The 14,711-nt window shown below is 38.4% G+C and overlaps 1 protein-coding gene across 1 annotated transcript in view; it reads right to left on the bottom strand.

The window, feature by feature from the left end:
* The window catches only part of ANKRD27 (ankyrin repeat domain 27), a gene marked incomplete in the record, with an annotated part of 73,723 nt that overhangs the window by 51,363 nt on the left and 7,649 nt on the right, over positions 1-14,711 (bottom strand). The window contains 10 exon segments of the mRNA XM_034788383.1: positions 225-303; positions 1,585-1,706; positions 2,556-2,632; positions 2,729-2,794; positions 2,885-2,938; positions 3,034-3,093; positions 3,353-3,507; positions 4,746-4,902; positions 6,163-6,273; positions 12,201-12,331. Of these exon segments, the coding sequence (XP_034644274.1) occupies positions 225-303; positions 1,585-1,706; positions 2,556-2,632; positions 2,729-2,794; positions 2,885-2,938; positions 3,034-3,093; positions 3,353-3,507; positions 4,746-4,902; positions 6,163-6,273; positions 12,201-12,302 (983 nt within the window).

Below are 14,711 nucleotides of genomic sequence, written 5' to 3'. Positions count from 1 at the left end.
GGAAGCAAGGTTTACAGCTCTTTCCCGAGGGACTGGAAACAAGCAAGTTCCTTTTTATTGCTGAGGGTAAAGATCCCTTCAAACCTATTTGAGAAATTGTTATAAAAAACAGCAAGCCTGTCCTTGTAGAGCTAGCTGTTTCTAGAAGAATCTATATTTATTTATGCAGCAACATTATGTACAAGTTACAGATATGTTTGTACAGTAAAAAGAAAGTTACATACCAGTTAGGAATCTCTGTTTTTACAAGCAGATACAGTAACACAGAGAGAAGATCATCTGCACACATGGTCTCCATGTTCACTGAAGGAAATAAAAGAGTTTGTAATAGGAAAAACTTGTGGCTTAAGCCACAAGAGGCCAAAGATAAGAGCCAGGACTGAACGTGGATTTTAATATTTAAGCTTTTTTAAACTCATTTCAGATAGAAAGGTTACTTATTCAATATTTTCTACTGATACCCTCAACAGGACCCAGACCCACCCATCAGATCATGCACCTTCTAGGTGACCCATGTAGGCCAGCCTATTCAAGAAGTGTCAGCCTATGGTAGAGTGCAAAAAATACCCTGGAATCACCTCTGTCAAACTCTTCCCTCAAGAAGTAAAGGAGTTTCTATGACTCTAGGTTTTGAATAATTACTCTTCCCAAAACCATGCACAGCCCTACAATGGACAGCCTCAGAGCCAAAGAGCCTTCCTTTAAAATAGTAAAATAATAAATAACTTTGTGATGGGGAGGAGAGACATGGACTGTGGAGAGCTACTGCCTCCTGTTCACTGGAGGGGGGATTTCTTACTTCAGCCCCATTGAACAGTTTGGTGGGACTATACCAACACTCAATATCTGACTTCAAGAGGGTCATGTTTCATTAGAGGGAACTTAATTTTACATCTTCAATGGATTAACAAAAGGCATCATGCAATAATGGGAATAAACATTTATCTTCCAGGATTATTGTTCCACAGTTTTATTCTATTTTTAAGTGTTGTAAAGAAAGTCTCAATTAACTTAACATCCTTTGGGAGTCAGTGCATTTACAAGATTATGGTGGACTGTAAGGCAGATGTCAGAGTGCTGTAGCAACTCAACAGCGCTACAATGAATCACTCAACTCCTTGAAGAAAAATATTCCTCTGCAGCAGAAAAATCAACATTAGGCCTTTTCTCTGCTGTGGTATCAATGCAAGTCAAGTGTTTTTCTCCCACAGGATGTTTATGCCCAAGGTAAGTATACTACTTCAAGGGTCTGTTTTGCCCAGTGTGACCAGATAGCAAGTGTGAAAAAAATCGGGATAGGGAGTAATAGGTGTCTATACAAGACAAAGCCCCAAATATCAGGACTGTCCCTATAAAATTGGGACATTTGGTAACCCTAGTTTTGCCTGTTGTACTTAATATTCTGCAAGCCAGACCCTTAGTATTCTATTTGAACATGAATTCTTCAACATATAAAAATAATATTAGAGAGAGTATATATACAGAGAGCACAAATAAAGTTAGAGAGTATATGTAAAGTGCTTTCAAGATGAAGAGTGCCACATATTAAAAATTAATTACCAGTTCATTGCTTTGAATACCAACCTCTTTGGCTAGGAGACTGCATAATAATTTGCACCACTTTTCGAAGACAGATCAGTTTCTGTTGTGGGGAGGTGCATTTATTCAGCTGACCCAATTCTCGCTTTGCACGTGGAATATTAAAGCTATAAAATATTTTTGAAAGATAAAAGCCTTAGTATACAACCCAGATTTATGAGATGTACTAATTAAGTATGCTTGTGCAATTGTTCAAATTTCAGGCAATACCATGAATTAAAGCCCAAGAGGCAGAGTTCACTTCTGCACACCCTTGGAATCAGGGAGATCTGCATTTGAACAAAAGGTGGAACTTGTTGTTCCAAATGTTGTTGAGCACATAAGCACCAACTCCGTGGGTGCTCCAGGGCTGGAGCACCCACAGGGAAAAAAAAAAAATGGTGGGCACTCAGCACTCTCCAGCAGCCCCCCGATCAGCTCCCACTGCACCTCCCACCCGCCAACAGCCCCGCCAATCAGTGCCTCCCCCTCCCCCCAGCTCCTTCCACCCACTGGCAGCCCTGCCCATCACTGCCTCTGGGTGATCAGCTGTTCAGTGGCATGCAGGTGCTGGGGAGGGCGCGAGGGAGGAAGGAGTGAGGGTGGGAAGTGCTCAGGGGTGGAACAGAGATCGAGCACCCCTTAGCACATTAGCAAGTCAAACACCTCTGAAAGCAAAATAAAAAAAAAAAAAAAAAAAAGGAGAGAAGTTTTAAGATACTGGAGGCAATGAGGAATTAAGACCACATCAATGGGGCAGCTAACCCAAGCTGGTGCCCTCAAACCCTTTACTTTTCTATCTTTTGGAGAAGTGAGAACATCGCAGGGGCTAGTGCAGAAAGAAATGGACTTCCCTCCCCTGGAGTAGCGAGCAGACTTTGGAGAAGAGCTGCTTTTTGGCTGACCTGAGACCTACTTAGCTTTAATCCATTCCTGATGAAGAGTTATTTAGAAGTCCCTCATCATGCAACTCTCACCTGAATTCAGGCTTAACTCCAATATCTTTTTGCTGGAGATCTTGGAGGCTTCTTGTAATTTTGTTAAAGGCTGCATCCTAAACAGTGAATAAAACACAATATTTTTAGAAGCTGTACAAAAGTTGGTTCAGTCTTGCATAGATTTTTTTTTAAAATATAATTAAAGAGCTTACCTCACTCGCCTCAATAGTTCCCACATATTTAAAGATCAGATCATAAATATCATGATGTACATACATCTGGGGAACAAACACCACAGTTTAGAAAGGAAAAGGAAAGAAGAGATAAAAATAACCCATTGATGTTTTTACCTAGCCTCAGAGACTTACTTCAACTGCTTGTTTCATCAGATTCATCTGAGGTTCCTGCTTTGCAAGCATCCTCTAAAAGATATGGGAATTTATGCACTGAGTTAAATACATTGTCTAAGCAATAGGCAGCTATTTTCACAGTACAGATTTACTGAAGTAGTGCTTACCAAGTGAGAATCCCTCAGTAAATGCTGGAGGCATTTGGTGTAAAGTGCATTAACAGAATCCTGAAAAATCAAGACATGATATTTTAAAAAGTTGCTATGTTATTTAAATATGAGCAATGCAATGTTAGAACTCAGACAAATCCTGATTATCTAAGCCAGGCAAGTAGTCCCATTCAATTAGTAAAATGTACTGAAGTGCGGAGACAAGCAGGATTTGATTATTATTTTTTAATTATGAAAAAAAAAAAAAAGCAAACCACCATGTACAAACATTAGGTCAAAATTCTAGGTTATCAAAGGTTAAAAGTGAGATACTGACTATGTAATGTCGTAGGCTTTTTCTTTCATGTTCTTTAAAAGTCCTATGGAAAGATGCAATGTGTTTGTCAAATCTTTCAGAATGTCTTCCCAAAAATTCTCTCACATCCTCAATGTTTTTCAGGGAATAAGAATTTGATGGGGTTTTAAATTCTTCTGCAATGAAAGTTAGGAGTTAGTGCACCACAAAGCATTCAGGTTCTTTTTCCATCTGTATTGCAGAATCTGCTCCCATTTATCTAGGCAACTTAACCATCACCTACAGCCAAAGCAAGCTCAGCTCTCATTCCCTCCAAACCAGATTTTAACCTTGTAGTCTTCTACTGCTCTTCTGAAGGTGTAGTAAATAACCAGACCAAAAAACAAAAACAAAAAACCAGCACTCCTTTAAAAAGAGAAGTTATTTTCAGAAGCTAGATTAAGTTTTACGGTTTCATTCCATATAGGAGTAAATCAGACTCATTTAAACTTATTGTTCAAATCCAGTTTTCACACTTCCCTGCCAGTTATTACTCCACTTTCCCTAATGTCAGTTTCATTTATACAGTTTACCAGACCCTCTGCAAGATAAAATGTGAAAGTAAAGTATGTTGAGCCTTTTAGGGACAGCATTCATTTTTAGAATTTTCCATTTTGCTTTTTCATTTTATTTTACCCTCGGTGAGCAGCAACGACTTGCCAAAATTCTGCAAGAACGCTACATATACTGCTTTAAAGCAGTTACTTTGGCAATATTTCCCTAATCTTACCTACAGTATCTCCAATCCAGAGCAGGAAAGTGTTCTTACTCAGATCCATGTCAAATGCAGCCAGTTTAAGAAGCAAGAATTAAAAATTTTAATACTAAAGTCAGGCATCACCAAAAGAAAAGCTGCTACAAAAAACGGTTATCAGACAACTTCTAAATACGGCAACTGACCACATCAAAGAGTTTATTCAATCTCAAGATCTCAGTAGAAAGGGGCAACACCATTAATAAAGTGATACAAGTACTAGTTTTAAACAGAGTCAAGACAATAAGCTGTCCGATTATGACCTACCTGAAATTCTAATTCCATGTTGCATTAAAAACAAGCATTTCACAGAGCTGACTTTCAGTTCAAATTGAGGCCATTTAAAAATAATTTTATTAAGTCTTATACTACATAAAAAAAAAAAAAAAAAAAAAAAAATACCAGCCAAGGTTTAAAGTTTGGTTCTTCCCTAGCTACACTATCAATAGTGATAGCATGCCAGTTTCAAGGTTTTTTTTTTTTTTTTTTTAGTTTTCCATCCAAAATACTGCTTTGTAAGACAAACCTAAAATTATACTTAACCCTATAAAATAGAGGACTGTCTTGTTTCACACCAAAGCAGACCAACTGTTGGTGTTTTCCTGGCATTTCTGTACGCACCTAAGATTTCAGATTCTTCCAGGGGATGAGCTATACACAATAAGCTAAAACTTTCTTCTTTTTCATTGTAGAATGTTTCCTCAAAGAGAACAGGTACTGAGAGATGATGATTAAAACCAGTTCCTAAAATAATCAAGTTTCCTTGAATAAAGATTTCCTGAAATTAAAAAAAAAATAAAATCAATCACAATATTGAGCAGAAAAACAGGAAGTTGACAATTGTAATGCATAGTTCTGTATACTAGGAAAAGAAGGGTGTATTTGTAAGACCAAAAAGACCATTAAAAGTACTTTGTAGTGGTGGTTGTTTTTTTGTTTTAGCTTATTATTCAACAAGTCCGTGCTGCAGGGAGTGTTTTTTATTTTTAAATCCACATTAGTAATCTTGGATGATTTTGTGCCCTGCCCCCCCCCCCAAGTTTGTTCTCCACTGCATCTTTTGTTCAACGAAAATTCAGACACATTTGTTCAAGATTCAGAAATGGGTAGGTGCCTAAGTTTTTAGTTACTCAACTTGAGACACCTTAAAAAGGGCCAGTTTTCAGAAAATGCCTACTACCCATCTTCTAATAAAGTTATGTCCCTTTAAAAGGTGCCTTGAGTTGGGCACGCAAAAGTCACTAGCCACATTTAACACAAACAACAACAAAAAACATGTTTTTCCACATTCACCTTTAGCATTTTTTTTAAAAGAACTTTTGAAATGCTTTAAGTGCACTGAAGCTTATTTTATGGGCATTTGGGACAAAGAACACCCATTTAAGCAAGAATTCTGAACTTCTTTATTTCAAAATTCACTGGAAAAAAAAAAAAAAAACAATGCCACTAACTGATACTAGCACGCCACACGGAAGGACTTCTCATTTATACCAATTAGCATGACTGTCCAGTTTGTTTTAATACATCTTTAACTTTGTAACATTAAGTCACCAGAATGTTTCTGAATCAGTTTGTGCAGAGTGTGAGGCGACTGCAATTTATAACTTAAGAAAAAAGTCAGACTCTGTGCCATCCTCTTCTGGACAAACTTCTCCCTTACTGTCTATACAAGTACAGCTAGAGTACAAGCACAGAACTCAACCCAAAGCTCTCATGGACAGAACAGACAGCCCATCTGAGTTTGTCCTACTAATTAGCTCTACGAATAAATACAAATACTTTGCACAAATGCAGTGATATTAATTTGAAGCTGTATCTCCATTTCCCCTTCTGTAAAATGAGTTTGGAGTTACACTCCCAGGAGCAGAATCAGGAACAGAGACCAGGCCTCCAGTTATCTGCTCTAGTCATTAGATAGCACTATCTCAAACTCTGCCTACCCTAGGATCACTCGAAGTTTGGTCTCTCCCCTTTCACTCTTGTCTATCATGTTCCCAGGCAGGATCCCTCCACCAGATTTGTATTAACAAGACAATACCTTTCCATTTAGGGTCTGAAATTTTTCTTCCACTGGTTTTAAAACATAGGAATCAAATTGGCAGGTAGAGAGACTGCTGCTTGAAAGGCTCCCTTTGCACGGTACTAATATCTGGAGAAAGAATAAAATCAGTCAATCACATGCCTTTGTAGGAGGAAATGCAGTGTGCCAACTGCTTCCAAATCAAACAACCTTTGTTCTGTGTTCCGCATCAAGCACTCTTCATATCAGACCTGTATCATCATTTGACAGTGCATGTCTATAATTTACTTTTTTTATTATTATAATTATTATTATTATTATAGGAACAGAGCCCATAACCAAGATTCCTGCTCAACATCTCAGATCACAGAATTTAAAAAATAAATAAAAAATGGTTTTATTTTAGCTGCAAGAGATAGGAGATTATCAGAGTATAGATTCTAAGTATTACAAGTTGGGGACAATCAGAGCACTTTGTACCCAAAAGGAAAGGCAGATGGAACTTGATGCAAAAAAGCAACATCTCTAGCAAGACACCAAGTCATATAAATACAGATCTTATATTGCTGACATTTTTACATTAAATTAAAAACCCGAGACTAAGTGTTCATTAAGGTATTTTCTTAGACCAAATGAAAGGCCACCAGAAAAGGAAAAAAAAACAAACAAACAAAAAAAAAAAACACACATGCATAGTGGGGCCTCTTCCCATTAACAGGTTAGTGGAGCCTTTAGAGCAGTGATTCTCAGCCAGGGATATGGGGCCCTCTGGGGAGGCCATGAGGGGGTTTGGGGGGGGGGGGGGTGTGCCAAAATACACCAGAGAGCTGGGCTGGCATTAGATTAGCTGGGGCCCAGGGCAGAAAGCCAAAGCCCGTGCCCCACCACCTGGGGCAGAAGCCCAAGTAACTTAGCTTTGTGGGGTCCCCAGGAAATTGTCCTGCTTGCTACCCTGGCCCTGGTTTTTAATCTACTGGATACGCAGAAAAACAGTTGTTGTGGCACACATGGGGCGTGGGGGGAGCGCTCAGAGAAAAAGGTTGAGAACCCCTGGTCTAGAGTGAATTATGGAATCAATAGAAGAACATTAGTAGTACTGAACTATACAATCATTTGAAATGAAGTACAGTCTGTTCTCAGCTTGTGTGAGAGAACTTAGCGCTCATGGAAGGTGCTGGATTGATGTTCATACACAGGACACAGCACAGTGACACTCCAAGCTTCCCTCCCTCATTCTGCCCAGCCATTGTGCCTCAACCCTGACCTGGAAGAAATATCTTAAACTATTCTCTGATCCACCACCTTGCTAATTCAATCCTCTACATCTCTGCCAGTTTGTACTCTTCGGGGTGGATTCACACTGCAAACATATAGTGCCGGTGCTAGCCCTGAAGCAGAAATATTCCCCCCTCCCAATCCCCAATACTAAAACAGACAAGTTCTTACAATAAAAAAGTGAATGGGAGGCCCTCTTGAGCTGCTTGGGGCCCTAAGCAATTGTTTAGTCTGCTTATGCAGAACACTGGCTCTACAAACATAACCACTGGGAGTGGACTGAGGCCACTAAACTGCAGTGTGGTGAAGTGTTAAGAGCAGTGACTTGCAATTGCTACTATCCTCACCAGGATTTGAGCTGTCTGAAAAAGGTTTTAAAAGGAAGAAAACGTCTGCCCCCTTCGCAATCAGAGTTTTCTTCATTATAACAGACTTGCTCACTGTTTCACTTTGAAGCATTTCTTAAAGTTCAGCCCTTCATTTTAACTGGGATTGGAGAGAGAAGAAAATGAAAAGATGGAGTGTGGTTTCTTCAGGCACCATAGTTATAAGTAAGGTAACTGGAGAAACCCAGGATATTGCTATAACGGCCTTCAAATTTGAAAAGTCTTCTGCGAATCATTTAGATTGTCTATTGAGTTTGCTTATAGGCTCCCTCGGCAATTGTCAGACCAAGTTTTCAGTACATATTGAGTATGCCAAAGGCTTCTTGCAATTCAAAAAAAAAAAAAAAAGGGTAAGATTTACTTGAACCACCAACTTTAAAAAAATAATAATAATACACCAAACATCTTTTCAAAACTACTTTAAGAGCCAAAAAGCTATGCATAGTCTCAGGTCTGGTCTATACTACCCGCCTGAATCGGCGGGTAGAAATCGACCTCTCGGGGATCGATTTATCGCGTCCCGTCGGGACGCGACAATCGATCCCCGAATCGGCGCTCTAACTCCACCAGCGGAGGTGGTAGTAAGCGCCGCTGACAAAAAGCGGCAGAAGTCGATTTTGCCGCCGTCCTCACAACGGAGTAAGTCGGCTGCAATACGTCGAATTCAGCTACGCTATTCACGTAGCTGAATTTGCGTATCTTAAATCGACTCCCCGCTGTAGTGTAGATGTACCCTCAGTTTCACTAACACCGCTTATCTAGGACATAATGGCGTCCACAATTAATTTAAGAAACAATCTTATAAGAAACAGTTGGTTTTTAGGAAAGATAAAGCAGAATTTTCTTCCTTATGTGGAGAATGAAGCATTAAGTGTTAGATTATCAAATACATAAATTATTCCATTCAGGGCTCTTTGAGCAGAAGTTGAATTAAAAAACACTTAGGCTATGTCTACACTACCGCAGTAAGTTAACCTATGCTATGTGAATAACGTGGTCGACGTACTTTGGGTCTTACTGTGGGCTCTACACCGCGGGGGGGGGGGGGGGAGTCGATAGGAGAAAGTCTCCTGTCGACTTACCTTACTCTTCTCATTGTGGAGTAGAGTACAGGGGTCGACTGGAGAGCGATCTGCTGTCGATTTGGTGGGTCTTCACTAGACCTGCTAAATCAACTTCCAGTGGATCGATTTCAGAGCATTGATCTGAGCTGTAGAGAACTCTTCCTACACAAGACTTTGTTTTTGATATCCACCCTGCCCCACCTCCCACCCCCGCTGCCGACCACCTCAATAGCAAGAAGGAAGTTATATATCCTCTCCTCCAAATTTGCTTAGTTACAGCAACTCAGATGAGTCAGTCACACAGAAAGAAGCCAATTTACTCAGTCATACAGAAAAAAAAAAAAAAAAAAAAAAAAAAAAAACCAACAGCTACTTCAAACAGCTAGACTTTAAAAAAAGAAGCAGCATAGCAGGATTCTGAACAGCCCTAGAACTACAAGTTGAAATGATATATTCAGAGAAGAATAGAAAGTGGGACTGTGACTACCTCTAAGAACTAGTCTGCATAGCTCTTAAAGCAAAGCCTTTCACAAATCTAATACACCTTTCTAAAGCATTTTCACTCTTCTCTGTATCAGCTATGCATTTAAAAAAAATCCGCACACAATGGAGGGACAACTTAAATACTGGGATCACACCAGTTTCTACGTTTAAAGCAGCACTTCAACAAACTAGCTACATGCTAATCTGTGACAGGCCAATATTTCTCTCTGGTAGAACAGTTATACTAATGAGGTAGCAGTACCATTGTTTCTTGCATTCCCAAGTCACTACCATTTGGCTGCTTGCCACAAAAAGGTCACCAGAGAGAGAAGAAAGGTAGTCTTAAAAGGTACCAGGGCAAATGGCATATTAGTTCATACATACAAATTTGCCTAGCTACCATTAAAACTACCTGGTGAATATTTTGAGCCCCTATTCTTCCATCAAGAAACTGATCTAAAATTGGTAATATATATGCCTAGTTTTCAAATGAAAAATAAAAGATTGTCACAGACTACAACGTTGTCTATTCCTGCTGTTCTCTGGAACAGTGCAAAAATTTACAATTTCTCCTAACTAAAACGCTTTCAGTATTGAAAGATACTTTGTACAGAAACACTTCAACTCTTCAGATAAGAGCACTCTCTGGAAATATTAACACTGCTCACAGAAACAAATGCTTTTATTCTGGAGGCATAAAAAGCAATACCATTAGCAGCAAAATCATCTCCACAAGGAGGTCAGACCTGAGATGAGCAAAGAAGCAGCAGGTACCAGGAATCTTGACAAATTTAAGTTCTGCAAATATTTACATTTCTAACAGCAGCACTACAGTTTCAGACATTCACAAAGCACTCTGACTGGACATTGTTTAGTCCCCTTCTCGCCATTCCTTTGGTACGCAAGAAGATCTTATTACTGAATTAGTACAGTAAACTTTAAAGAACAATAAAAAAAAGTGCCTTTTTGTTTTGTGCTGCCAATATTTAAAAGTTTAAATGGAGCAGTTTATAGAAACTTAACAGGCACAGTGTCAAAACAACATTTTACACTGAAAGCCTGTTCAAACAATACTGTGCAATGTCCTCCTACATTAGTTATAGAAAAACTGGATACTGCACAGGCCCACTTGTGTATGTGGACAAGGTTAAATGTTAAACTATTATTAATACTGATTTAGGACAAAGCCTGTGTAAAAAGTTCTGCCTCTCCCACAATTCCCACAAGAAAAACCAAGCAATTGCTTTCATACTCAACTTTTCTGCTCAAATCCCATGAAAGTGGTAACCCCAATATTTCAGTTTTCTTACTCCATGTATTCTACATACTGCAGGTCACTCACACAATGTTCAACAGATATTCAAAGTTTAGAAACTTAACTACCACTGATGCAGAAATGATTTGACACTTAGCCCTAATAATGCATCTTAAAAAAAAAAAAAAAAGAGCTTTCTCCAATATTTTAAGATAAATAGGCTAACTAATTTTTCCTGTGCCATTGCTGATCAAAAAGCCCAAGAATAAGTGAGGTTATTTAACCTAATAAAAGACATCCGTAGGCTTTGGAATTAGAGCTACCCTCTAAATAAGGTTCTATGTAGCTAATAAATAAAAATAGAAACCAAGACCATTTGGAAAGATTGGCCAGATTGCTTTAGAGAGCAGTAAAATTATTGTAATTCTTGCTTGCAAGGGTTACTCACAAGCTGTGTTTATGCTAGGATGTTTCCCCTAAAAGTTTCCCATGGCTAGTATTAGTGGCAACAGTGCTGGGAACGAGGACAGACAGAGGCCCAGGAGCCAGTGGTTAGTTCCCCTCTCACCCTCAAATTAAGTGCTGTTTTGTCTAGACCTGCTTCAAGGAGGGTATAAACACCAAAGGACTTAAAACACCTACAGCTGCTGGTGTTTCATGTACATTAGCAAGCATTCTCATCAATGGAACTGCATCACTGTAAGCAACACTTGGAAGTGATACAGAACAAAACAAAAAACAAATATTGACACAGCCATGCAGAAGCTACCATGCAAGTACATTTGCATTCTCCAGCTAGGCACTTTAAAAGTGAATATAAGATTTATATAGCATCCTTCATAGGAGTCATAGGTCAAAAGCCCTCATTTAAAAATATCTAATATTTACTAACACTTAAAAAGCAGGAATAAACCATGTTTTTATTAGTTGAGGTTTTAATGCCAGAACAGATTTGTGCATATTGATTTACAATATAAAAACAATTGCAAAATGCTTCGGTTCCCAGTCTCTCAAGGTCCTAATTATGACAAACAGTACTAGATATACAAGTTATTCAGACCAGCAAGGACAACTAGAAGATAAGGCTTGATAAAAAGATTTCCGATAAGTAAAGATCCATCAAGTACAGACAGTCTTTCAGTAGTGCATTCAACAGTTACCTGGAGTCTTTAAAACTGAAGAAAAAGAATAGTGGCATGATATGTGTAGCCTCATGTCATATAAAATAAAGTAGCTTGTTGGTCAAAGGGCCATTATTCTCTTCCCTTACAAGCCAGGGACTTCAATATGTTCCTGAACACAAGAGTGCCAAACCCATATGTAAAATATGGATTTATATTTTGGGTCTTACAATTATGGTTCATAGAAAGAATCCCCCTAAAAGGTGAAAGCCCCACCATACATTCTATCTACTACCTCCTGCATTCCCTCATGTATATATAAAAATAAAAACAATGTAATATACTTTATGTATCTCAGTTTTGATCTAGTTTGTTGGCTTGCTCTCATCATTTCCTAAATTTTAGTGAGAATCTGAGAGATTTTATTGCTTCTGTATGTAGTCAGTCAATTTAAAACAAGCTCTTTACTTACAATTCCATGGAATTCTGCAACTTTCCTGCAAAGGTCAGGACGACGTTTCTGAATAGCCAAATAAAAAGGATTTTTCAAGAGATCTTCATCATACATAGCCATATGGACGTCAGAGATTCCAAAGATATTTTCTAGAAGAGATACAAGTGTTAATATTACATAAGTTAAACAGCTATTCTATTGTTTAGTTTTCATATTCAGATGTAACAACATTTGGGAATATAGAAGAGGATATTTTTGGTATACTTCCTTTCATGTTTTAGAGAAGTATAAACTACTCTCCTTGTCTCACATCAAGATACAGAATGTGGAGCTAACTCCAATATAAAGTGACTGATACAGAACCATGGAACTTCATGCAAAATTAGTCTTCATAACCAAACATTTCCTATTACTATTATCCCTCCCCAGTTCTTCCAGCTGTTACACCTACTTGTGTAGTAAGTTAGACTTTATGCTACTGGGGCAGAGACCATCTCTTCTAATAAAATCTGCACACCACCTGTTTGGGGCCTGAGTGTTGCTATAACTGTAAATAGATGATTTCAGACAACCCAATCTACTCATTTTCAAGCAGTATTATAAATAATTACTGCAGTATGCTGGCCAGAAAAACAAAAACACACACATGAACCTTTAAAACCTTCATTACTGCAGTAACAACTGGTGTATGAAAAACAAACCCTGCGAAGATAACACAACCACTTCTACCATTATTCTTTGTGTAAATTGCACAACAGTCATGCACAGGTATTTTCATGACACTATCCTCAGCTATCAAGGGAAAAAAGTTACTTAAGGAAAAAAATTTCCATTATACGAAATAGTACATCTATTATGAACCAATTAATCAAAATTTCAAAGGAGGCACACAACCAAGTTCTGACTATAGCTGTCTAGGTCAGTGTTTCTCAAGCTTTTTGATACCAAGGACCAGCTTGCTGCCTTCCCTAAACTCTGTCAGGGAAATCCCAGGAACCCTCACTGGCCCATGAACTGGCCGTTGAGAAACACTGATCTAGGTCATCTCTTTTAGAAATTAGCCAAAAACTAATCCCTACTTTCAAGCCTGCCCTTCTCCCCATGAATATGGACTAATGGTGCTCTGAGACAGACACCACTGACAATAATTACAACTAATTAAGTGTCCCATTCTGCCACACTTACTCACTGTAAGGAATACCTTCCCTCCAGAAGTAATCCCATTGATTCAAGGTGAAAGAATTAGGCTCAGAGTCTAAAAACATATTTTACCTGATCTGTCATTAATACATTTGTGAACCAATCCTAATGAATTCAGGTTTTAACATTCAGTTTGTCTATGAGCTCATGTCTAATGGAAGAAGTCCAGAAATACAGTACGCTTTGGTAAAAATAAAAAGGTCTTTCTTATTATAACTAAACTAATGAATGGAATAAAATTCTTTGTTTCTAAAGACGCTAAAACCCCATGCGAGTTATGGCTTCCTAGGTTCTAATTCTCAACAGAAGTTCTACAGTACACGTTTCACAAACGTGAGGTTCAGTGACTCATAATGGGATGCCTCTGGAATGACTTCAGAATTTTTATTTTACTTATAGGATGGAAAGGAGGTCAGTCAAGGTTACAAATGTCTGGGTCGTAAATTCCTAATGTATTAGATTGGAAAATCTGTTTCCCCCACCTTTATCCCTTAAACAGAACAACTACTGTAGCAGAGGAAACTACACTACAAGTTACCCTTTTATCAATGCTCTCAACCCAAACTTGAAGACTTTACAAGTTATTCTATGGTACGATGTCTTGGCAAGTCTACGCAATCCCCTTTGCAGAAGGTAACATGTTTGTAATGGGATCCCCAAGTTCAAAAGAGACTAGACTTAAGACCAACATTTCACTCAAAAGAGGAACTCAGCATGGAATCTGGGCACTATCCACAACATTTAAAGGATATTTTTGTTTTAGATGAGCTTTCCTAACTTTAGCACATATTTTTAGGGAAATAAAAGTGCAATTCACTCAGTTTTCAACTTGACAGAGGTCATCTGGGGAAATGCATTTACATGCACCAGACAAACATCAGAACAGTTTGAAGAGCTGTGCCCATCTACAATAAATCTATATCAGATATCTTTAGAAGCTGTTCCAGCTCACTTTCTATCACTGTTCACAAGGCCACAGAGAAAAATAGCAACATGCTCAGTGTTAAAATATAAGTTATTATGGCCAGAGCTTTTGAGTTGTGCAAACTGTCAGAGCATATAATGTGACAGTTACATTAGTCCTGTCACCACATTCCTTCATATTGTTCATTACACACTTGTTTCTTCCTGCCTCAAGTTAGAATGCAAGCTCTTTGGTACAGAGACAATGTCTTAAGCGTTTGTACAGTCTGATTGGCGCCTATAAGCACTACTGGTTATAAACACAGTAGGTCAGAGGCACTCTATAAAAAGTAAGTCTATTTTACCAAGTATCTGAGGGGTAACCATGTTAGTCTGAATCTGTAAAAAGCAACAGAGGGTCCTGTG

This window comes from Trachemys scripta, chromosome 13 (assembly GCF_013100865.1).
Source record: "Trachemys scripta elegans isolate TJP31775 chromosome 13, CAS_Tse_1.0, whole genome shotgun sequence".
Classification (NCBI taxonomy): domain Eukaryota; kingdom Metazoa; phylum Chordata; order Testudines; family Emydidae; genus Trachemys; species Trachemys scripta.
The sequence above is the reverse complement of the archived record's forward strand: the minus strand, read 5'-3'. Positions and strand labels throughout refer to the sequence as shown.